At 40.9% G+C, this 24088-nt stretch overlaps 1 protein-coding gene across 10 annotated transcripts in view; it reads left to right on the top strand.

Annotated features, from left to right (window-relative positions):
• eml1 (EMAP like 1) overlaps positions 1–24088 on the top strand; it is a 234399-nt gene that overhangs the window by 186128 nt on the left and 24183 nt on the right. For all 10 annotated transcript variants that reach the window (XM_063047449.1, XM_063047454.1, XM_063047422.1 and 7 more), the window contains 10 exons: positions 2981–3130; positions 3691–3760; positions 4046–4156; positions 4252–4347; positions 6300–6434; positions 6760–6859; positions 9941–10095; positions 12120–12245; positions 18646–18777; positions 19248–19315. In XM_063047449.1, the coding sequence (XP_062903519.1) occupies positions 2981–3130; positions 3691–3760; positions 4046–4156; positions 4252–4347; positions 6300–6434; positions 6760–6859; positions 9941–10095; positions 12120–12245; positions 18646–18777; positions 19248–19315 (1143 nt within the window). The remainder of the gene's footprint in view (positions 1–2980; positions 3131–3690; positions 3761–4045; positions 4157–4251; positions 4348–6299; positions 6435–6759; positions 6860–9940; positions 10096–12119; positions 12246–18645; positions 18778–19247; positions 19316–24088) is intronic.

The raw sequence follows: 24088 nt of genomic DNA, 5'->3' as shown, positions 1-24088 counted from the left end.
TTCCCCCAAGATGGTAATGTGAATTATTAGAGAACATAGATTTACGGTGGGGAAGGCAAGTTCAAAGGAGATTTGCAAGGCATCAGGCCAGGCAGCATTTATGGAAAAGAGGAAAGTCGAAGTTTCAGGCCGAGACTCTTCAGCAGGATCTTTTGCAAGGCAAGATTTTTTAACACATAAAGTGTTAGATGTCTGGAACATGCAGCCGGGGAAGAGATAGAAGTAAATACAATAGCAATGAATTTAGACAGACATGTGAACAGGAAGGAGTAGAGGGATGCAGACCATGTGTATGTAGATGAGATTAATTTAGATTAGCTTTATGGTCAGCACAGACATGGTGGGGAAAAGGGCCTGTTCTATATTCTAAGTCCAAATGGTGTATAATATTCAAACTGATACCATACAGTTTTGATTACCCTGTTATAGGAGGGATGTGGCTAAACTAGAAACAGTGCCGAAAGATTTATGAAAAGTGCTGCCAGGGCTAGTGGTTGGCCAGGCTAGGTACTTATTCCTTGGAATTTAGAAGGAATAAATCCCTTCTAAAGGAATTTTAGAATCAAAAGGGCGACCTTTTATAAATGCTGAAATTGATGAGAGGCATAAATAAGGTGCATGTTCAGCCTTTTTCCCATGGACCAAATGCAGGAAGTTTGGACTAACTGAGTGGATACTGTGCTCAGTGTAGGCTCATTGGGTTGAAGGGCTTGCTTCTGTATTGTACTGCTCCCTGTCTCTATAATCTGTGAAATGATATTTCACTGATTTTACATGCTTTATTGCCATCCTGGAAAAGTCAGCTCTTCATATTTTAGTGGACATTATCATACTGAACTTTCAGTCTGTGTGCATTGTACCAGAGTTTGGTGTTCTACCAGCTAGAGGGTGGCAACGTTATAATGTCTTGTGGGGGGGCACTTGGCACTTTCATTTCAGAGGTTCTAGACACTGCCCTTTTACTGTGTGTCCATGTAACGGAATATAACAATTTAATGCAGCTTCCAAATAGTAAGTTATTTAGAACACAAGAGACTCCTCCACAGTTGCTGGAAATCTTGAAGACCACACACCAAATGCAGGAGGAATTCAGCAAGTCGGGCAGCATTTATGGAGGAGAATAAACACCCAAGATTTAGGCCTGAGACCTTCGTGAGGATTAGGAATGGGCGGGGGGGGGGCGAAGCCAGAATAAGAAGGTGGTGGGGAGGGGGAGAGGGAGGGTAGAGGAAGGAGAATCAGTTGTCTGGTGATAGGTGAAACCAAGTGAGGAGGTGAGAAGGTGGGTTGGTGGGGAGGTGGGGGAGGGCACGCGGATGACAGAAGAAGTTGTGTGATTATAGGTGGAAGAGATAAAAGGTGGTAGAAGAAGAAGGAACCTGATAGGAGAGGACAGTGGACCATGGAAGAAGGGGAAGGAGGAGAGACACCAGAGGGAGGTGATTTGGCAGACAAGGAGAAGAGAAAGGGTGAGAGGGGAACAAGAATGGGAATGGTAAAAGAGGGGAGGGGGATTGAGGGAGAAATTACTGGAAGTTGGAGAAATCCATATTCATGCCATCAGGTTGGAGGCTACCGGAGGGGAATATAAGGTATTGCTTCTTCAACCTGAGTGTAGCCACATCGTGGCAGTAGAGGAGGCCAAAGACAACCATGTCACGAGAATGGGAAGTTGAGCTGAAATGGATATCCCCAGGGAGATTCTGCCTTTTGCGGCAGACAGAGTGAAGGTGGTCAATGAAGTAACACCCAATCTATGTCAGCTTTCACCGACGTAGTGAAGACCCTGACAGATCATCTCTACATCTTACACAGTCAAGCCTCCTTAAAGTTCTGTCTGTTTCAGTAACTGACATTTAGCTCTTCGAAACCCAAGAAAACATATACAAAGTGTTCTTATAGGACAGTATGTCCATCTCTGTTTCCATTGTTACATTTTCTCTGTAGCAAATATGTCCTTGTGTAGGGAGAATAAAATTGGGTGTGGTCTCATCAGATCTTCCTTCTTGTACTCGAATCCCCTTGCTATACAGATCTTCATACTGTTTTCCTTCCTAATTGCTAGTGATTGCTGTATGGTAGCTTTCAGTATCTTGTCCACAGAGGACATCTGGCAACTTACAAATAAGAACAGGTGTTGGAAATCTGGAGCAGCCTGCAAAATACTGGAAGAACTCAGCCGACCAGGCAGAATCCCGTGTTGCCTGACCCACTGAGTTTCTCTAGCACTTCATGTGGGTTTACAAATAAGAACATCTGTCTCTCGTCATTTTTCTTATTCCTTTCAAGTTAATTGTCAGAGTATGTTTCCAAGGTTAAGTTAGTTATATATATATTTTTCTTTTCCTGAGCTGCATAGCAGATGGCCCACATTTTTGGGATTATTTGGCAGCTATGTTTTATGCAACCCAACTACTACGAGTTAAGCCCAAAGATCCTTGCAGTAGAAATAGTATTTGTGTTCCTGAACGCTAAAATCCACAACATCATGATGCTTACAGCAAAATAATGTAGCAGTTTATAACATGATGGTGCTGTTTTCTCTATTAGGCTGACAGCATACTTTATAAAATAAAATTATAAATAAGTCACCCAAAATCCTTCCGAGTGCATTACATGGAGGTAGTCAGTGCTGTATTGTAGGTTATTCTGGTTCACCCCATTGATAACCGAATGATCAAATAGTTGCATTATTTTAAGGGAAGGTATATAGAGAAATAAAATCTATGATTGCTCATTTCCACCAGTTTTCCGTCTACTGGTGTGCTTTTAATAGTGTTTTTTTTAGTGCACATTCTTGCCTAGGTACTGAAGATTTTGTAACCTATACATCTTGTAACAGCTTTGTGTCCTTTGCCTTTGGAGTCGATTGCCTCAGAACAAAAATTTGAATTTGAAAAATTCAACTTCAAAAGGTTTGCTCTAGCCTGTGTAAAGCTCCACCTCTTACTGAAGTTAATATCTTTAATGAGTTTGTTAGTTATGGCTATCGAGGCCGAGATTGCCGGTGCAACCTGTACCTTCTACCAACAGGAGAGATTGTATATTTCATTGCATCTGTCGTTGTATTGTACAATGTGGAGGAACAGCTTCAGAGACACTACACTGGCCATAATGACGATGTCAAGTGGTAAGTTTTGGGAAAAATGAAGTAAAATATGTCCCATCTACTGATTATTGCTGCCAAAATTGAACCTTTTTCACAAATAAAATAGTGCCGGTTGAAATCAGAAATGGAACCAAAGAATGCTGGAAGAAATCAGCCGGAGAAATGGCCTCCATGAAAAGAGTAACCAGTTCATATTTGGCTCAGGAATCCTTTCTCAGACCCTTTTTACTGTCAGACTGGCTTTTTGTTTGGTTTGCTTCAAGTCTGATTATCTATGCGTGAGAGCATGATTTGCAGGGTAGCTGATGTTGGGAAATTAAAACAACATTTGCCTGCCAATAAAACACATATACATTCTTCAAAGAACTATTTCCATTCATTTGCAGGCCAACCTATCTGTTTGTTCCTATGTGTTTATTTAGTTCTTCAAAAGAACCATCAAATATTACTGATGCCAAAATACTGTCAGGGTCTTCAATGAGATTAATGTAATAACAGTTGTTAATAAATCTAGTTATAGATAACTTGAAGCTATGTTTTGGTTTTCATGCTACAGCTGACAGATGTTTACCTTTTCACAGCCTTGCAGTCCACCCTGACAGGATCACCATAGCAACTGGTCAGGTCGCAGGGATAACCAAGGATGGAAATGTGTGTGGTATTTTTATTCATCCAAGCAACACCTAATATTAAGTGACATAGAAAATGCATATATGCAATACATCTTATTTACTCTGGCAGGTGTTTTAATAATAGAATTTTTCAACAGTCAAAAGTATGTCTGCACATTTAATAAATTTTTAAGATCACTTTAACTGAAATAATAATGGTCTTACGGCAATTTAAAAAAAAGTAAAGATTGCTGAGCCGTTTGACAAGGCTTTGATATGGGCTGGACTGAAGTGAAATGAATCTGCCTCTGCTTTATATACACAGCAAGCTGCTCCTCATGTTCGGATCTGGGATTCTGTGAGTTTGAATACACTACACATAATTGGAACTGGCTTCTTTGATCGGTCAGTAAGCTGTATTGCCTTCTCAAAATCGGTAAGTGCATGAATTTATTGGCCAAAGAAAGTTCTTTCTGTTAACACTCTACTTATGTCTGTTGTACCTCTGTGCTTACAATATATCTCTTTCAGAATGGAGGGTCTACTTTGTGTGTGGTGGATGATTCCAATGACCACGTCCTTTCAGTGTGGGATTGGCAAAAAGTAGAAAGACTAGGTGATATTAAGGTATTTTTAAATTATATTTTTGGTTCTACATTAAAGTCACATTGCAGTGATTCCACTTAAATTCATGATAATTGCCAACAATCATAGTTTCTTTCTTCATTCTAAACTGTTCCACCTAATCTTGTGTTGTGTCTACAAGGAGAGTAAGGGAAGGGAAGGACAGGGTGTCCGTACCAGTGTGTGTAGGTGAGGGACAGTTCAGGCCAGACTGTAACACAGATAAGTTTACCTACACAACTGCATGTGAAAATAGGAGATAACAGAGACAATGTTGGGCGCGCTAGTGGAACTCAAAGACCTGAATTCAATTTCACATCGGTTGCACTGGTATTTAACTTCAATTAATAATCTGGAATTTAAAAAAAATGAAAATAGCTATCTGTGTTGTGTAATACTACAGACCTATTGGAATGTCACAAAACCCTTTTAGTTCATTGATGTCTTTAGGAAGCAGAAATCTGCCAGACTTGCCTAATTTGCCCAAAATGTGAGTCCAGACTGATATCAATGAAGTTAACTGTGAAATAGCTTAGCTCTGTTCAGGGACAATACTGGGTGGGTAACAAATGCCGGCTTTACCAACAATATTGTTATAACCAAACTAACATCATTTGATTCAAATATTTACCAATGTGTTCCACATCCCAGTTCCTGAGCAGCTTGCCATGTTGACTGACTTTCTCCTAGTTCCTCGAAACAACTGTGGGCAAACGTTTGCCGAATATGTCTGTTCACTTGCATGGATATCCACAAACTTGTTTTCATTTCTGGACTATGTTACTGTATATTGTTACAATTTTTGTTGAGAAAATGCTACAAAGATATTAGGAATGGGCTTAATATGAAATATTGGTTGTTAAATAACTGCATTGCAAAAATGGATTACTTTCCCAGCTCCGAAGCTACAAAATAAACCATTAAGTCAATTTCTACTATTCCTATGCCCCAGAGCTGTTGTCCTTTATGCTATTGGTTTAAAGCTATGTTCCTCTAATTAAAGGATGCTTCCTGTGGGAAAGTTTAATAGTAAGTTGTCATTTTCCCTGTAATTGAGTGCACATCCTGAATTTCCCTGAATGATGCAAGGTTTTGACCAAAATGCTCACTCTCCCTGTGCCTCCACAGATGCTGACCAGCCCACTGAGTTCCTCGAGCATTTTGTTATGTGCTCCAGATTACGGCATCCAGTTTCTTGTGACACCTAATGCAGTGTCCTCTGTGTATGGCATGACATATGCCTGAGAGTAGCTCTCCTAAAAGGAGAATAGAAAATAGTCTGGGTGGCTTTAATCACAACTTAATAACTAGGTGAACCAACTGTGAGTTCAAGCAGGTGTAAGGCAAAGAAATATTTATCTGACGTGAACTTCACGCGGCCGCATTACAGGCTGGTTTGGGAACACCAACGCCCTTGAGCAGAAAATCCTACAAAAGGTAGTGGATTTGGCCCAATTCATCACGGGTAAAACCCTCTCAACCATTGAGCACATCTACATAAAACATTGCCGTAGAACAGCAGCATCCATCATCAAAGCTCCTCACCACCCAGGCAATGCTCTTTTCTCACTGCTGTCATCAGGTAGAAGCTACAGGTGCCTCACTCACACCACCAGGTCCAAGGACAGTTACTACTGCTCAACAATCAGGCTCTTGGACAAAAGGGGATAGCTACACTCATTTAAGGGATCTTTTACATTGTTATTTCATTCTTGCTATTTATAGCTATTTATTTACGTCTGCATTTGCACAGTTTGTTTACAGTTAACAGTTGCTGATGTTTACAGTTACTGTTCTATAGATTTGCTAAGTATGCCCGCAGAAAAAGAATCTCAAGGTTGTATGTGGTGACACGTATATACTCTGATAATAAATTTTACTTTGAACTTCATGTTTTGTACAATTAATGGTCAGCAATCAACAATTTTTGGTTATGTTGTTTGTATCTCTGACAGTGTTCAAATGAGCCCATCTTTGCAGCAGATTTCCATCCCACAGAGACTAACATCATCGTAACTTGTGGGAAATCCCACATTTACTTTTGGACACTGGAAGGAGGCTCTTTTGCAAAGAAACAAGGGCTGTTCGAGGTAAGTTTACATTTCTTAAAAAAAATTGAAGAGCATAAGACTGTCAAGTAAAACAACTTGACTCTTACTGATCAGTAAGAACAGGTCAGCAAAAATTAAGATGCTTTTCCAAAAATGCAAACTGGCCATGTGGTTAGACAATTCCTATTGTACCTCCAGTATTTCAATAACACACTGTGAAATGGCAGCGTGAGAGTGTTAGGTTCTCAAAAAGTGCCCTGATTACATTTTTCATCCCAGCTAGACACAATATTCTGGATGTTCGTTCTTACTGTGGTATGTACTGTTCTAAATGTGGTTATCCAATGTATCTGCTTCTTCTTAGAAACATGAGAAACCAAAGTTTGTTCTGTGTGCGACCTTTGCTGAAAATGGTGATGCAATAACCGGGGATTCAAGTGGAAATATTCTAGTCTGGGGAAAAGGTGAGAATGGATTGAAGTTTGTTTTTTAGTCACTTTTAGTTCCATTTCTCCTGTTTGCCTAGGTGCTAGTGACATGTATTCAATTCCATTAACTAATTCATGTGCAAATTACCATGAAATAACAATGCTATGAATAAAAATACAATCTCTGAATATATAAATTGAAATGAGTCATTAGACAGTGGCCTACCTCCAGCAAATAACCTTGTGATTGCACTTCAAAATTTATTGCATAGTCTTCCTTTCAATTGATGTTGCCCAACAGGGATAACTCATTATCACCAACTTAATTTCAAGTTCAAGTTTATTGTCATCTGACGGTATATATATAACAACCAAATGAAATGATGTTTCTCTGGAAAACATACATATATCACACACAGCATATAAAACAAAATATAGAAACATAGAAAGCCTACAGCACAATACAGGCCCTTTGGCCCACAAAGTTGTGCCGAACATGTCCCTACCTTAGAAATTACTAGGCTTACCCATAGCCCTCTATTTTTCTAAGCTCCATGTACCTATCCAAAAGTCTCTTAAAAGACCCTATCGTGTCCGACTCCACCACCGTTGCCGGCAGCCCATTCCACACACTCACCACTCTCTGAGTGAAAAACTTACCCCTGACATCACCTCTGTACCTACCCCCCGGCACCTTAAACCTGTGTCCTCTTGTGGCAACCATTTCAGCTCTGGGAAAAAGCCTCTGACTATCCGCACGATCAATGCCTCTCATCGTCTTATACACCTCTATCAGGTCACCTCTCATCCTCCGTCTCTCCAAGGAGAAAAGGCCAAGTTCACTCAACCTATTCTCATAAGGCATGCTCCCCAATCCAGGCAACATCCTTGTAAATCTCATCTGCACCCCTTGTATGGCTTCCACATCCTTCCTGCAGCGAGGTGACCAGAACTGAGCACAGTACTCCAAGTGGGGTCTGACCAGGGTCCTGTATAGCTGCAACATTACCTCTCGGCTCCTAAATTCAATTCCACGATCAATGAAGTCCAATACACCGTATGCCTTCTTAACCATCAACCTGCACAGCTGCTTTGAGTGTCCTATGGACTCAGACCCCAAGATCCCTCTGATCCTCCACACTGCCAAGAGTCTTACCATTAATACTATATTCTGCCATCATATTTGACCTACCAAAATGAACCACTTCATGCTTATCACCATAGATGTTAATAAAATATAATTTAAAATGCATGTAGTGTGTAGCACATTTGAATGGTACAGTAAACAGCTCACTGTCCTAATGACAAGTTCTTGGCAGTGGTAGGGTCTTCATAAGTCTCAAAGCCAGAGGGAAGAAGCTGTTACCCTGTCTGCCAGTCCTGGACATGATGCTTCTATACCTCCTTCCTGACAGTAGTGGAACCAAGAGATTATGGGATGGGTAGTCGGTATCTTCAAAAAATGCTTTGGGCCTTTGTCTGCAACACTTCTAGTAAATGTCACAAATAGGGGGCAGGTAGAGCCCAGTGATCCTCACAGCAGTCTGTAGGGTCTTGTGGTCTGATGCCTTGCGGTTTCTGCACCGTACAGTGACGCAGCCAGACAGGACACTATCGATGGTGCTCCTGTAGAAAGTTGCGAGAAAGGGGGTGGGGAGCCTTGCACACTTCACTCTCCTCAGAAATTGTAGATACTGATGTGGCTTATTGACTAGTGAGGAGGTGTTGTGGATCCAGGTTAGATCGTCTGTTATGTGCACACCAGGGAAATTTGGTTTATTCACTCTCCATGGCAGAGCCATAAGACCATAAGATATAGGAGCAGAATTAGGCCCATTTAGTCTGCTCCACCATTTCATCGCACCAATCCATTTCTCCTCTAAACGCCAGTGTCCTGCCTTCTCCCCTTATCCTTCATGCCCTGACTAATCAAGAATCTATCAACCTCTGCCTTAAATATACATAAAGACTTGGCCTCCACAGCTGCCTGTGGCAATGAATTCCACAGATTCACCAATCTCTGGCTAAAGATATTCCTCCTCATCTCCATTCTAAAAGGACTCCCCTCTATTCTGAGGCTGTGTCCTCTGGTCCAAGACTCTTCCACTAGAGCCATTGATGTGCAATGGAGAGTGTTTGATCTGCACCTTCCTGAAGTCCACAATCATCTCTTTTGTCCATGTGGAAACTCAGGCTGTTGTCTCACACCATTTGACAAGCCTCTCTACCTCCTCTCTGTATGCTGACTCATCACTGTTGCTGATGTGGCCAACCACTGTTGTATCATCAGCGAACCTGATGATTGTGTTTGAGATGGATCTGGCCACGCAGTCATGAGTCAGCAGCATGAGCAGCATCTGGCCGAGCACATAACCCTGGGGGTTGTTTCTGTACTTTGGAAATTCCATGGTACATATAAGTTATATCTCTAGCAAATAATACTGCTCATTGTTTTGTTAGTACAAGTTGATCGTGTTGTTGCACTAAGAAGTGAAACTGTTTCTATTCTACCAGTCATCTCATGTCTATCTTGTTCTTGCAATACACTGTGTATGGAATTCTTTGTTGTGAAAGTGCTTGTTGGGAATTTTTATAAGTGTATGGTCTTACAGCACAGAAACAGGCCTTTCAGCCCATCATGTCCATGCCAGCCAGAAGAAGTACCCATCTATATTACTGTAATCCTATTTATGAAAACTTTGCTGTAGTTTGCTATGCCTCATGGTTTAAGTCCTGCCCCCATTAGAGGTCCTGAAATACATGAACTCACATTTCCTTAACACGATTTTCTACTATAGTTGAAAATCCAGTATTGTTTTTATTTAACTTGCTGTACTAGAAATAGAAAAACACAACTTTCAGCCTGGAATTTACAATCTTCTCCAAATCATGGGAAAGTCACAGAAGCCAAATAAAGTCCCACACTGACAAGTTCAAAGAAATTATTGTTTTGCTTAAAATAAAATATATTGAGATTAAAAGTTGTCAAATTTTATTGAAACTGATGCCATTTATCTGATCTCTCTCCAAGCAGTGACTGAAGAAAATATTAACATTCCATTATGTTAAAGTGGATCTGTTTGATAAGTGAATTTATGTTGTGATAATTTGCCTTAGGTACCAACCGCATTAGCTATGCTGTTCAGGGGGCACATGAAGGCGGTATATTTGCACTTTGCATGCTGCGTGATGGCACTCTCGTATCTGGTGGGGGTAAAGACCGAAAGCTGATCTCTTGGGACCGTAACTACCAGAAGATACAAGAAACTGAGGTGAGATTTCTGGGCCAGAAATTCTATCATTTCCAGTTTGTGCAGATCACCATGACATTTTTTACTTTGTTTTTGCATTTCCTTTAGTTCGCCAGTAAATCTTGAATATACTCCCAACAGCAGTTCTGAACTTGTATTGGTAATCTTTAGGGTTGTCCTGATAACTTAATATTAAATGTTCCTTGACGATTAAAATTTAAGATACAGATCATCAGAAAAATGTGTTAACCTGCGACTAAAGACATCACTACAGAGTGTGGGTATCTCGTTTGATGTCAGCTAGGTAATATTACGGAGAGGAAAGGGAAACTCCAGTCTTATATCTTGATATTAGGCATCCTGATGTTTCAAGCAAAGAATACTATGGGAATGTCGAACGGTGCCACAGTAGCATAGTGGTTAGTTCAACACTTCTACAGCTTGGGGTGTTGTGTGATTGAAGTTCAGTTTCAGTGCTGTCTGTAGAAAGTTTCAATATCTTTCCCGTGAGCACGTTGATTTTCTCGGATCCTCTGGTTTAGTCCCAGATTCTAAAGATGAACCGGTTATTAGAGGAATTGATCATTGTAAGTTGTCCTGTGATTAGGCCTGGGTAAAATAGGTGGGTTGCTGGGTGCTGCACCTCACTGGGCCGCAAGAGCTGTTCTCTGAATAAATAAACCCAAGATGTGCAACACTTCAGAAAAGTTGTGCAGTGGATGCACAAATCAGCTACCAAATTTATGCAAATAAAATTTCACATGGCTTTTAGAACAGTGAGAGAAATGGCCCAATTTGAAAGATAGACTAAAAAGTGCTAATTTTTCAAAATCTATTTTTCTCCTATATGTCTCATTCCCCATCCCATCGCCTCCTGTTCTTCTCTTCAGGACTACCGGATTGATAATTGATAACAGTGTTCAAAATATTGAAGAAAGTATGAAGTGTTAGTGTTAGGGTTGGATGTGCACAGTAATCATTGTGAAGCCACTCTGTGTATCAAGCCATTCGAAACTTTTGCAATGATTGCCTGTAATTGCAAATACATACTATAATAACTAATATTAACTCTGAAAACATCATAGTTCTGACAGAAAAATAAATCAAATTCCAACTCATGTTTATGTTCTCACTTGCATATTCTATATTTGAAGCTCATTCACTAGTAAGACGGATCTGTTAATAGTATTTGATCTATTAATTATAAAGGCAAGTACAATATGGCAAAAATAAAGTGAGCAATCATTCTACTGATTTAGTCAGACTGCCTGTTCAATAGCTTCTAAAATCACTACATTGCTCTTGTGAACCCAGGCCAGTGTTTTACAAGCGAACTTTGATTTCGAAGTACTTTTCCTTGTACTTGGCAACGCGGAAACATTCCCATGCTCCCAGATAAATACAGTAAAATTTAAAATGTTTGTCTACGTGACACTAGGCACCATCATCCAGATCAGTTGCTGGAAACAACAGGTAGAAGTAGCGGTTTGTAAAACCATGGAAACAATTGAGAATTAAATCCTATTTGGTTAGACTACAATGCTTCCTGCTTCCAGTTCATCTCCCTTGCAGCGATGTGAATGAATTATCATCTGGAGTCAGTTACAACCACATCCATTTGTAAATTGCATTGGATTATTTATTCTGAAAATTCGAGCTCAAGTTGAACTGCTATAGGAAGAACAGAATATAATTTCTCATTTTATTCCCTCAGATTTCTTTAACATACCTCTTGTATATATTATGAAATGGAAATAAGTTAAGAACTGAATGGGCCTGGATTAAGCAAAGTTTTCTTCCCATCCAATGTGAAGTAAATGTGGGCAAACTCTTGCTGACAACAAACAATGCACAATTCTGTTATGGAATCTCCTCCTAGTGCCAGCAACAATCCAAAACCTAACCATAACCATTAACTTTATGTTGGTACTCTGCCAACTGTACAGTGCATCTTTACATGTGATTTCATAACCTTATGGCCTTGTACTACGAACATCATTTTGTCAGACTACGCCTACAGTATTATTATTCACTCTTTGATACAGGTTCCTGAGCAGTTTGGTCCAGTCAGGACAGTAACTGAAGGAAGGGGAGAAGTGTTACTGATTGGCACAACAAGGAATTTCATCTTACGAGGCACTTTATCTGGAGACTTTCACCCCATCACCCAGGTAGGAGCAGATGCCCTCCAAATAGTCACAGTTTATCTCTGCCATATCCTTGAATTGATGAAAGAGTGACTTACAATAAATCATTATCACAATCTAGCTACAACACAAACGTTACCATCACAGGGTCTGATTAATCCCCATTGTAAATTGCTCATGTGGAACTCACCAATGTCAAAGTGGCCTTTTAGACTTGAGATATTTATCTGTCTTCTTTAGAAAGATCCTGAGCAGGTTGGCTTTCCTTTTCTGTGAATCATCCTGACTATGGTTTACAACTGGATAGTTAATGAGCAGAAATCTGAATTTCAATTGATGTTGTTGAACTTTTCCCTGCTGTTGGAGAGGCAGCTTTTTCGTTTATTGTTCTTTATACATAGTGGCCAATGAGCCTTCTTATAACCAATGACATTCGAACACGTTAGACAGCAGTCAACGGTAGACAGGGGTGAAGAATTATTGCTTCTTTGTGTGGGTTCTCCACGTGCTGGGATCCTGTTCAGAAAGTCTCTTTATAACAAAAGGAAATCTGAACTTCTTAGCCATAAGTAATTCTGTTATTAATATCCGATACCCAGCCTGAAATAAACTTTTCAACTAGATAAAAATTGAGTATCACAAAGTATAAGGTTTTGAAAAATCATCATCTCAAAGGAAAATGGCACGTTGGTCTTCATTTCAAAGGAGTTGAAGTTTAGAAATGGGGAAATAATAATACAACTATATAGAGTCTGGTAAGCAACACTTAGTTCAATAGCTCAATACAGACAAATTCACAGAAAACAGGAGCAGGGGTTATTCACCTGGCCTCTTCAATATGATTCTGGCTGATTTGCCCCAGGCCTCAACTCCCCTTTTGTGCCAGTTCACCAAAGCCTCAATTTCCATTTCTTCAAAAATGTACTTAATTCCTCAAATACCTCTGGTGATCAATACTTCACAACCTTTGAGGCATAACTTTCCAGATAGTCACCATTCTTTGTCAGAAGGAATAGTTATGTGCCTATGTTTTAAATGCTCTTCTCTGATCTTGTACCCGTGACCCCTCATTCAAGATTCTCCCACTCGTGGAAACATCTCAGCATCAACCCTGTCATGTGCCTTGTTATGACATTGACTTTTAATAAGGTCTCCCTTCATCCTTCCACAAAAAGGGTTGCAAATACAGTACTCAAAGTGTTATATCTCAATAAGAAATAAGGTGGATGATCTTGTTCCACTTTTACAGATTGTCGGGTATGATGTTGTGGCCGTTACTGAGTCATGGCTGAAGGATGGTTGTAGTTGGGAGCTGAATGTCCAAGATTACGTATTGTATCAGAGGGATAGGAAGGTGGACAGAGGGGGTAGCGTGACTCTGCTGGTAAAGAACGGAATCAAATCTTTAGAAAGGTGTGCCGTACGATTGGAAGATGTTGAATCCTTGTGGGTTGAGTTAAGCAACTGCAGAGGTAAAACGACTGATGGCAGGCCCCCCAACAGTAGCTGGGATGTGGACTACAGAATATAACAGGAAATAGAAAAGGCATATCAAAAGGGCAATGTTATGATAGTCATGGGAGATTTTAACACGCAGGTAGATTGGAAAAATTGGGTCGGTAATGGATCTCAAGAGAGTGAGTTTGTTGAATGCCTATGAGATGGCTTTTTAGAGCAGCTTGTTGTTGAGCCTACTAGGGTATCAACTATAATGGATTGGGTGTTACACAATGAACCGCAAGCAATTACAGAGCTTAGGTTAAAGGAACTCTTAGGAGACAGTGATCACAATATGATTGAGTTCAATTTGAAATTTGATAGGGAAAAATTAAAGTCTGATGTAGCAGTATTTTGGTGGAGTAAAGGAAATTACAGTGGAATGAGAGAGGAGCTGGCCAAAGTAAGTTGGAAGGACAGCTGGCAGGAATGACAGCAGAGTTTCTGAGAAAAATGGGGAGGGTGCAGGATAGATAGATAGATATACTTTATTGATCCTGAGGGAAATTAGGTTTCGTTACAGCCACACCAACCAAGAATAGAGCATAAATATAGCAATACAAAAACCACAAACAATCAAACAACGAAATGCTAACTATGCCAGATGGAAAATAAGTCCAGGACCAGCCTTTTGGCTCAGGGTGTCTGACCCTCCACAGGAGGAGCTGCAAGTTCGATGGCCACAGGCAGGAACGACCTCCCGTGCTGCCCAGTGTTGAATCTCGGTGGAATATGGCCGAAGTCCAACAGTAAAAAGTTCAATATCCGCTCTACAACCACGTTCCTCAATTGTAATATGACCCGGATTGCACCATCTGTTGTTAACCAGAACAGTAAGCACCCAACTCCTTTACGCTTACCACTCTCAGTGCACTTCCATTCAGCCGGAATGGTCTGGAAGCCGTCCATGGAAAAGTTTTGATCGGGTATGTCCTTGTGCAGCCCCGTTCCAGTGAAACACATAACACTGCACTCCTGAAATGTTCTCTGACGCATGGCTAGTGCCGTAAACTCGTCCATTTTATTACCCACCGAACTCCTCTTCTCCATAAGTCTCTGTTGTCTCGACCCGGTCCTCTTTCCTCACCTTTGTGATCTCCCTCTGCATCCTCTGTGTGTTTTCCTCCAGATTTCAGCAGGGGTGTCCGCCGCTCTGCTCGCTAAACTGGCCGGCGTAAGCTCAATCAGCTGGTCCCTGGAATACACAATGCTACTATGCTTCTGTCCCGCTAATGAGACATGTCGGAATGTAACTATTTCCAATGCTAAAAACCCAAATAAAACTTTCTCTACCAGCATGCTAGAGAGGGTGCAGCTTCTACGTGTTACCGTGCAAAAAAAAACAAAACATAACGTAAGTTAAAAAGTAAGAAGGAAAAAGTAAGAATACTGGTCTGGAACGGCTGTAACAGGTTGCATGCATGACCGACGCATGCACACAAAGATTCCAAAAATACTTTAATGGCAAAATAGTACAACCGTGGCTGAGAAGGGAAGTCAAAGCTAATGTAAAAGCAAAAGAGAAGGCATATAACAAAGCGAAGACTAACGGAAAGATAGAGGATTGGGAAGCTTTTAAAAGCCTACAGAAAGCAACTAAAAGAATCTTTAAGAGGGAAAAGATGAAATATGAAACATGGTGTATATTTGGGTTTTCAGCAGTCCTTTGACAAGGTACCATGCATGAGGCTGCTTAACAAGTTAAAAGCCCATGGTATTACAGGAAAGGTACTAGCATGGTTAGAGCATTGGCTGATTGGTAGGAGGCAGCGAGTGGGAACAAAAGGATCCTTTTCTGGTTGGCTGCCAGTAACTAGTTTTGTTCCGCAGGCTCAGTGTTTTTATATCAATGATTTAGACGTTGGAATAGATGGCTTTTTTGTCAAGTTTGCAGATGATACAAAGATTGGTGAAGTGGCAGGTAGTACTGAGGAAACGGGAAGGCTGCAGAAGGACTTAGACAGATTAGGAGAATGGGCAAGAGAGTGGCAAATGAAATACAATGTTGGAAAATACATCATCATGCATTTTTGTAGAAGAAATAAATGTGCAGACTATTTTCTAAATAGGGAGAAAATTCAGACATCTGAGATGCAAAGGGACTTGGGAGTCCTTGTGCAGAACACCCTGAAAGGTTAACTTGCAGGTTGAGTTGGTGTTGAGGAAGGCAAATGCCATGTTAGCATTCATTTCAAGAGGTCTGGAATACAAGAGCAGAGATGCGATGCTGAGGTTTTATAAAGCACTGGTGAGTCTTTATACTCACCTTGAGTATTTTGAACAGTTTTACACTCCCTATCTAAGAAAATATGTGCTGGCATTGGAGAGGGTTCAGAGGAGGTTCACAAGAATGATTCTGGGAATGAAAGGGTTATCATATGAGGAACGTTTGATGGCTCTGGGTCTGTACTCGCAGGAATTTAGAAGGATGAGTGGGGATCTCATTGAAATCTTTCGAATGTTGAAAGGCCTAGATAGAGTAGATGTGGAAAGGATGTTTCTCATGGTGGGGGAGTCTCGGACAAGAGAGCAGAGTATCAGAATAGAGGGGCGTCCATTTGTGGAATTTGTCACCACAGGCAGCTTTGGAGGCCAGGTCATTGGGTGTATTTAAGGCGGAAATTGATAGTTTCTTGATTAACCATGGCCTCAAAGATTACAGGGAGAAGGCCAGGGAGTGGGGCTGAGGAGGATAAAAAAAGGATCAGCCATGATTAAATGGGGAGCAGACTCTGGGCCAAATGGCCTAATTCTGCTCCTATGTCTTACTGTTTGATTACAGTACATGAAGTACTTTATATTGATCCATGTTTATTTCTGGCATCATCCTGGCTAATGACCCCTTTTGTTTTTATGTTGTCTTTAACTTCCCTTGTCAGCCGCGGTTGTGTCATCCTCCCTTTAGAATACTTCTTCTTCTTCAGGATGAGTCTATCCTGTGCCTTCTGAATTGCTTCCAGAAACTCTAGCCATTGCTGTTTTGCTATCATCCCAGCTAATGACCCTTTCCAATCAAAGTTGGCCAGATCTTCTCTCATGCCTCTGTAATTCCCTTTACTCCACTGTATTGATACATCTGACTTTAGCTTCTCCTTCTCAAAATGGAAGGTGAATTCTATCATGTTATGATCACTAGCTCCTATGGGTTCCTTTACCTTAAAGCTTCCTAATTAAATCTGGTTCATTACACAAGATCCATTCCAGTAATGCCCTTTCCCTCGTGGGCTTAACCACAAGTTGCTCTAAACATCCATCTTGTAGGCATTCTACAAATTCCCTCTCTTGGGATCCAGCACCAATCTGATTTTCCCAATCTACCTGTATATTGAAATCCCCCATAACTATCATAACATTGCCCCTTTTTACTTGCCTTTTCTATCTCCTGCTGTAATTTCTACTCCACATCCTGGCTACTGTTCAAAGGCCTTTACCTAACTCCCATTGAAGCCTTTTTATGCTTGTAGTTTTTAACTCTACACACAAGGATTCTACATATTTCCCTGTTTCTAAGGATTTGATTTCATTTTTTTTCCCAACAGAGTCACCTCACACCCTCTGCCTTCTTGCCCGTCCTTTCAATACAATGCGTATCCTTGGATGGTAAGCTCCCAACTATGAGCTATCAAACTCTGCCTTATATATACATAAAGACTTGGCCTCCACAGGTGCCCGTGCCAAATAATTCCACAGATTCACTACTCTCTGGCTAAGGGAATTCTTTCTCATCTCCCTTCTAAAAGGACTACCCTCTATTCTGAGATTCCTCCACCATTGGAAGCATCCTCTCCACATCCACTCTGTCAAGGTCTTTCACCATTTGATAGGTTTCAATTAGGTCACCCCTTATTCTTCTGAATTCCAGTGAATACAAGCCTAGGGCCATCAGATGCTGTTCATACGACAAGCCATTCAATCCTGGAATCATCTTTGTGAACTTCCTTTGATCATTCTCCAGTTTCAGATCATCCTTTCTAAAGTAAGGAGCCCCAAACTACTCACAATACTTCAACTGAGACTTCACCAGTGCTTTATGAAGTCTCAACATTACATCCTTGCTTTTATATTTTAGTCCTCTTGAAATTAATGCTAACATTGCATTTGCCTTCCTTATCACTGACTCAAGCTGCAAATTAACCTTTGGGAAATCCTGCACAATGACTACCAAGTCCTTTGCACCTCAGTTTTTGTTTTTGTATTTACTCTCTATTTAGAAAATAGTCAACCCTTTCATTTCTTCTACCAAAATCTTCCACCTGCCATGTCTTTGGCCATTCTCATAATCTGTCTGTCCTTCTGTAGCTTCTCGACTTCCTCAAAACTACCTGCCCCTCCACCTAACTTCATATTGTCTGCAAACTTTGCAACAAAGCCATCAATTCCATCATCCAAATTATTGACTTAAAAGAATTGGTCCCAACACAGACCCCTCTGGAACACTACTACTCACCAGTAGCCAACCAGAAAAGGCTCCCTTTATTCCCACTCTTTGCCTCCTGCCAATCAGTCACTGTTACTTTTAATTAAAAAAAGATCATTATTATTATTATTGAGGGGAACAGCCACGGGGTACTCTGCACAGGTTCCCTATTCCGTATCCCTCTCCAGACAGTCCGTCTAGTATCTGCCTCCTGCAACTTAGGAGCTACTTGGAAGGTAGTTACCCCAATCTATCACCTCCTTCTTGTTCCGTATGAGCCAAAGGCCATCATGCTGCAACTCCAGTTCCTTAACACGGTCTATAAGGACTTGGAACTTGATGCACATCATGTAGATCTAGTTATCAGGGAGACTGGAGGCTTCCCAGAGTTGCCAAATCTCACACAAAGAACATGCTGCCAACACTGGACCCATTCTCAAACCACTAGCTATGTTCTAATAGACGAAGAAGTTGCTTTAAGCTGCTTTGTTTCTTCTACACTACCTGCAGGGTCACACAGATGAACTGTGGGGTCTAGCCGTCCACCCAAGCAAGGAACAATTCCTAACATGTGGGCATGACAAACATATCACTCTCTGGGACGCTGTCACCCATCAACCTATCTGGAGCAAGATCATAGAGGTATCAAACTGTCAACATCCCACTCTACATTATTTTCCTAATCAGAATATTCAATTGCATTCATTATGTTATTTAGGCTGGAAAGATCAATATTTAATTAAAGACAATTGGAGATTGTTAGAAATGTTCATGAATGGAGAAAGTGCAAGGAATCTTAATCCCAACAGAATGGCAAGAAAGATTACAGACAACAATTTTCAAGTTCTATTTATCTATTTGAGATACTCTTAATAACAAAAATGCCGCTGGTCTTGGTGCAGCAAGGTTAAAATATGGTTATAGCATAGTTTAATTATCAGAACACTGTAATTTAAAGGAAATGTTTGCTTAACAAAAAATACTCCACCTACATAATTACTATATACTGTATGTTTTAAACAATTGAGACTTTCAAGCCCACAGTCTCATGGGGTTCAATTAGTCTATTACTAATAGTCTGTGCTTCTGAATTTGTTTCATCCAAACTTTAGGACCCAGCTCAATCTGCTGGTTTTCATCCATCAGGATGTGTTGTTGCTATAGGAACCCAAACTGGAAGGTAAGAATGAATGAGGCTTTTTCTCTATCAGAATGAACAATGCCAGTTGTTTTGTTTCAATGCAAATTATTAATGTAAGTTTACTACAAAATAAAAAATAAAGTTAAATTAGTGTGGAACAGATTGTAACCCTAAAATTCATCTAGCAGTGCAATGTTTTATAAACTTGGCAATGGGATTTTAATCTAAACCCCAATAACTAACTAAAAATGACCAACAATTCCATACGGTACTACAAGCTACGAGAAATTGTAGGGCATACACCATGTTTAGCTGGATAGTGTTTGAGTGATAGTAATTGGAACGCAATAAACAATTGATATTCACTTTTTTTCATGAGGAAACATGGCTTGGAATTGACCTGAGCCTTTCTGTAGAAGGAGCCCTTGCCTAGAGGGTAAAAACTATTGCTGTATTAGTTAAAGTGCCTGTTCCTTTCTGGGCCATTGTCAGCAATGAAGATTCAAGTTCATTCTTCCAGGAAGTCTTCCAGTTTTAAGGTAGGCTTTTCTTCTGTGAGTGGCCTCAGCACCAAACTCCCCCATCCCAAGTTTCCATATCCAGTGGCACTATATCCCATTAACCTACAGGTATTAGATGTCACAACCCTACCTCTTATAATTAAAAAAGTGTCCCTCTTCATCCAAGCAGCGCAGAGAAAGTACAGAGGCAAGGCTGTATTTCTTGCATAACATTAGGCCTACCCCATTTTAATGCACAGTTACCTGCATAAGGCCCAAAATTCCTAATTATAACCCACAAGGTAGGATGCACACCGTGTGCCACAGAACAACCTGCTTGGCTTGGTCAAAATGAGCTTTACCAGATGTAATTTTACATTTAAACAAGTCCTAGAACATGTTTGCAAACTCTGATTTTGAAATACTACCATTTGTTCAATTATTTATCATTTGTGTCAGAAAATAGCTGATGAAACAAGAATTGGTGTTAACCTGAGAGCTGTGTAACAAGAGTGAACCCTACTGGTGGGCTACGGAATTGCTGACACAAGTGAAATGGGCTAGATCTTACTGGCAGTAACCTGCTGCCTCCAATCACAACTATTCCATGTCTTCCATTACCTGGTTTGAATATGGAAGGTTTTCCTTGCTGGTCCTAAATTCAAAGGTATTGCCCAATCAAGAGCAGGTCACCTCATTACAGGAAGGATGTGGATACTATAGAGAGAGTGCAGAGGAGATTTACGAGGATATTGCCTGGATTGGAGAGCATGCCTTATGAGAATAGGTTGAGTGAACTTGTCCTTTTCTCCTTGAAGCGACGGAGGATGAGAGGTGACCTGATAGAGGTGTATAAGATGATGAGAGGCATTGATCGTGTGGATAGCCAGGAGCTTTTTCCTGGGGCTGAAATTGCTAACAGGAGGGGGTATAGTTTTAACGTGCTTGGAAGTAGGTACAAGCAGGGTGTCAGAGGTAAGTTTTTCACACAGAGATTGATGGGTGTGTAGAATGCACTGCCAGTGACTGTGGTAGAGGTGGATACAATAGGGTCTTGTATGAGCCTTTTAGGTGTATGGAGCTTAGAAAAATAGAGGGCCATGTGATAGGGAAATTCTAAGCAGTTTCTAGAATAGGTGACATGGTCGGCACAACATTGTGGGCCAAAGGGCCTGTAATGTGCTGTAGATTTCTCTGTTCAATGTTCTAGGGTCTCAAGCTACACCCTTGAAACACCCTGGCCCCTGACAGGGTTTTGCCAGCTGTCAAAGAGCTCAAAGTTTTTAAATATACTAGTGTATTCTTGAGTTTCAGATAAATGAAAAATCTTTAAAATGATGTAAATGTTTTGAAAATTAAATTTATATATTTCAAACAAATGAAATTGGATGATAACACTAAAAATGAAACAATTAACTAAAATGGTATTTTCCCTACAATTTCCTCTGTGGACCAACAACTCCCTTTGCAATCAATATGGTTGTGATCCTCTGGTTAGTCTTGTCCTGTCCCGGTGCAGCATCCAGGAGTCAGTTCCACACTGCAGGTGCAAGAGAATCTCGGCAAGCTTGAACCCTGCTACTGAACTTAATGGAAACCAGGGATGGAATGCTTTGATATTGTCCCCTCTATTGCGGAGGCAATTCAGAACATCAATGCTTGACCAAGCATACACCAGCACCCTGCTTCTGTTCAATCTGGGTCCATATTTGAACCAAACACCTTTCTTCACATTTGTGTAGTGTATAGTCCCAGAGTGGTAGTTTCCACAAATGGGAATGTGACTACTTTTAATGCTCAGCTTCAGCTGTGAGCTCTGACTCATTTTAACTGGATCTAGACAGGTGAAACTGGGCAGACTGCACCTGAACTTGAGAGATCAATGTCAAGCAGGTTTGCTTGAGCTTTTGGAGAAGGTTTAAACTAGGTTGGCAGCAGTTGGGAACCAGAGAGTTAGGTCAGATGATGGAGCAGTTGGCGTAAAGGTAGGTGCAATGTTTAGAAAGACTGTGAGGAAGGATAAGCAGCAAATGGGACATGAATGCAGTCAGCTGGATGAGTTGAAATGTGGTTAATGTGAGAACTATTAAGAACATGGTCGATGTATTTAGAGCATGGCTCGGAACGTGGACCTTCATGGTTGTGGCCATGTCACAAGTGCAAGATGTTCCTGGTTTAGATGTTTCAAAAGGAATAGGGAGAGAGTTAAAAGAGGAGGGTGTGGGGGAAGTGGGATTGCTAAACAGGGATAATATCGCAGCTGAAGAAAGGGAGGACGTTACGAAGGGATACTCTGCTGAGTCAGTGTGGGTGAAAAATCAGAAACAGGAAGGGAGAAATCATTCTATTGGCCCCCCAGTATTCATAGGGACACCTAGGAAGAGATATGTAGGCAGATTTTGGAAAGGTACAAAAATAAAAGGGTGTTGTCCTGAGTAAGTCCAACTTCCCTGATATTGATTGGCACCTCCTTAGTGCAGAAGGTTTAGATGGGGCAGAAATTATTAGGTGTGTCCAGGAAGGATTCTTGACATAGAATGTGGACAGGACGACTAGAAAAGAAGCAGTAAGATAATATTTGGCAGATACTTGGGATCATAACTTAAGAACAGATGTTCTCGGAGAAACGCAAGGCAGAAATGTGGAGGTTGCTTAGGGAGCACTTGCATGTGGTTCTGGATAGTTTGGTCCCCTTGAGTAAGGGAAGGGAAGGGATGGTATGGTTAAGGAATGATGGTTAATGAGAAAATTGGAGCATCTAGTAAAGAGGGAGAATGGAGTATTAGGAAGCAAAAATCAGACAGGGCTTTTGAGCATTATAAAATAGCCAAGAAGGAGCTTAAGAAGGGATTTAGGAGATCTGAAGGGGCCATAAGAAGGCCTTGGTGAATAAGATTGCCCAAAAACCCCATGCTATTCTACACATATGTGAGGAACAGGAAGATGACTCGAATGAGGGTAGAACCGATCAGAGATAAAGGACGTAACATGGGTGGAGTTGGAGGAGGTAGGAGAGGTTTTTAATGAATGTTTTGCTTCAGTATTCACCAGGGAGAGGGACTTTCACAAATGTGAGGTCATCATAGAACAGGCTATTATGCTGGAGCATGTCAAGGTTAAGAAAGATGCAGTGTTAGAGCTGCTGAAAAACATTCGGATAGGTAAGTGCACAGGGCTGTATGGGATATACCTCAGGTTACTGTGGAAGCGAGGAAAGAGATTGATGATATCTTTGCATCCTCCATGGCCACAGAAATAGTAACAGAGGATCGAGGGTGGGAAATGTTCCATTGTTCAAGAAAGGTAATAGGGGAAATTCTGAGAATTATAGACCCATAAGTCCTACGTTAGTAGTGGGAAAATCAATAAGGATTCTTAGGGACAGAATTTACTGGCATTTGGAGAAGCAGAGTCTGTGACAGTCAGCATGGCTTTGTGAGGGGCAGGTCATGCCTCACAAACATGATTGAGTTTTTCAAGGAGGTAACAAAACAAATTGATGAAGGTAGAGCTGTGGATGTGGTGTATATGGAGTCTAGTGAGGCGTTTGACAAGATACCCTATGGTAGGCACATCCAGGGTGTCATGAGGCATTGGATCCATGGAAATTTGGCTGTGTGGATTCACAATTGGCTTGCCTACAGAAGACTGTGGGTGGTAGTGGATGAAGTGTATTTTGCCTGGAGTTCAGTGGTTCACAGGGATCTGTTCTGGGACGCCTATTCCTTTTAATTTTTATAAATGAATTGGATGAGGAGGGTGAAGGAAGGTTTTCAGATGGCACCAAGTTTAATGGAGTTATGGATGATGTCATTAGTTAAAATGGATATACTGTATGTAGACAAGAATGGAGAAATGGCAGATGGAGTTAAATCTGGAAGAGTGTAAAGTGATACACTGTGAAAGATTGAACTTGAAGGTGGAGATCAAGGTTAATGGCAGGATTCTCAGCAGTTTGGAGGACTGAAGGATCTTGGGGTCTAAGTTCATAGATCCTTCAAAGCTGCTACATAAGATGATAGGTTGGTTAGGAAGTCCTATGGTGTGTTGAGGAACTGAGTTCAAGACCCACAAGCTTATGTTGCAACACTATAAAACTCTGGTTAGAGCACATTTGTAGATAGAAACCATAGAAACCACAGCACAGAAAACAGGCCCTTCTTAGCTGTGCCGAACCATTTTCTGCCTAGTCCCACTGACCTCCACACGGACCATATCCCTCCATACACCTCCCATCCATGTATCTGTCCAATTTATTCTTAAATGTTAAAAAAGCACCCGAATTTACCACCTCGTCTGGCAGCTCATTCCA

Source organism: Mobula hypostoma, chromosome 1 (genome assembly GCF_963921235.1).
Source record: "Mobula hypostoma chromosome 1, sMobHyp1.1, whole genome shotgun sequence".
NCBI lineage: Eukaryota > Metazoa > Chordata > Chondrichthyes > Myliobatiformes > Myliobatidae > Mobula > Mobula hypostoma.
The sequence above is the reverse complement of the archived record's forward strand: the minus strand, read 5'-3'. Positions and strand labels throughout refer to the sequence as shown.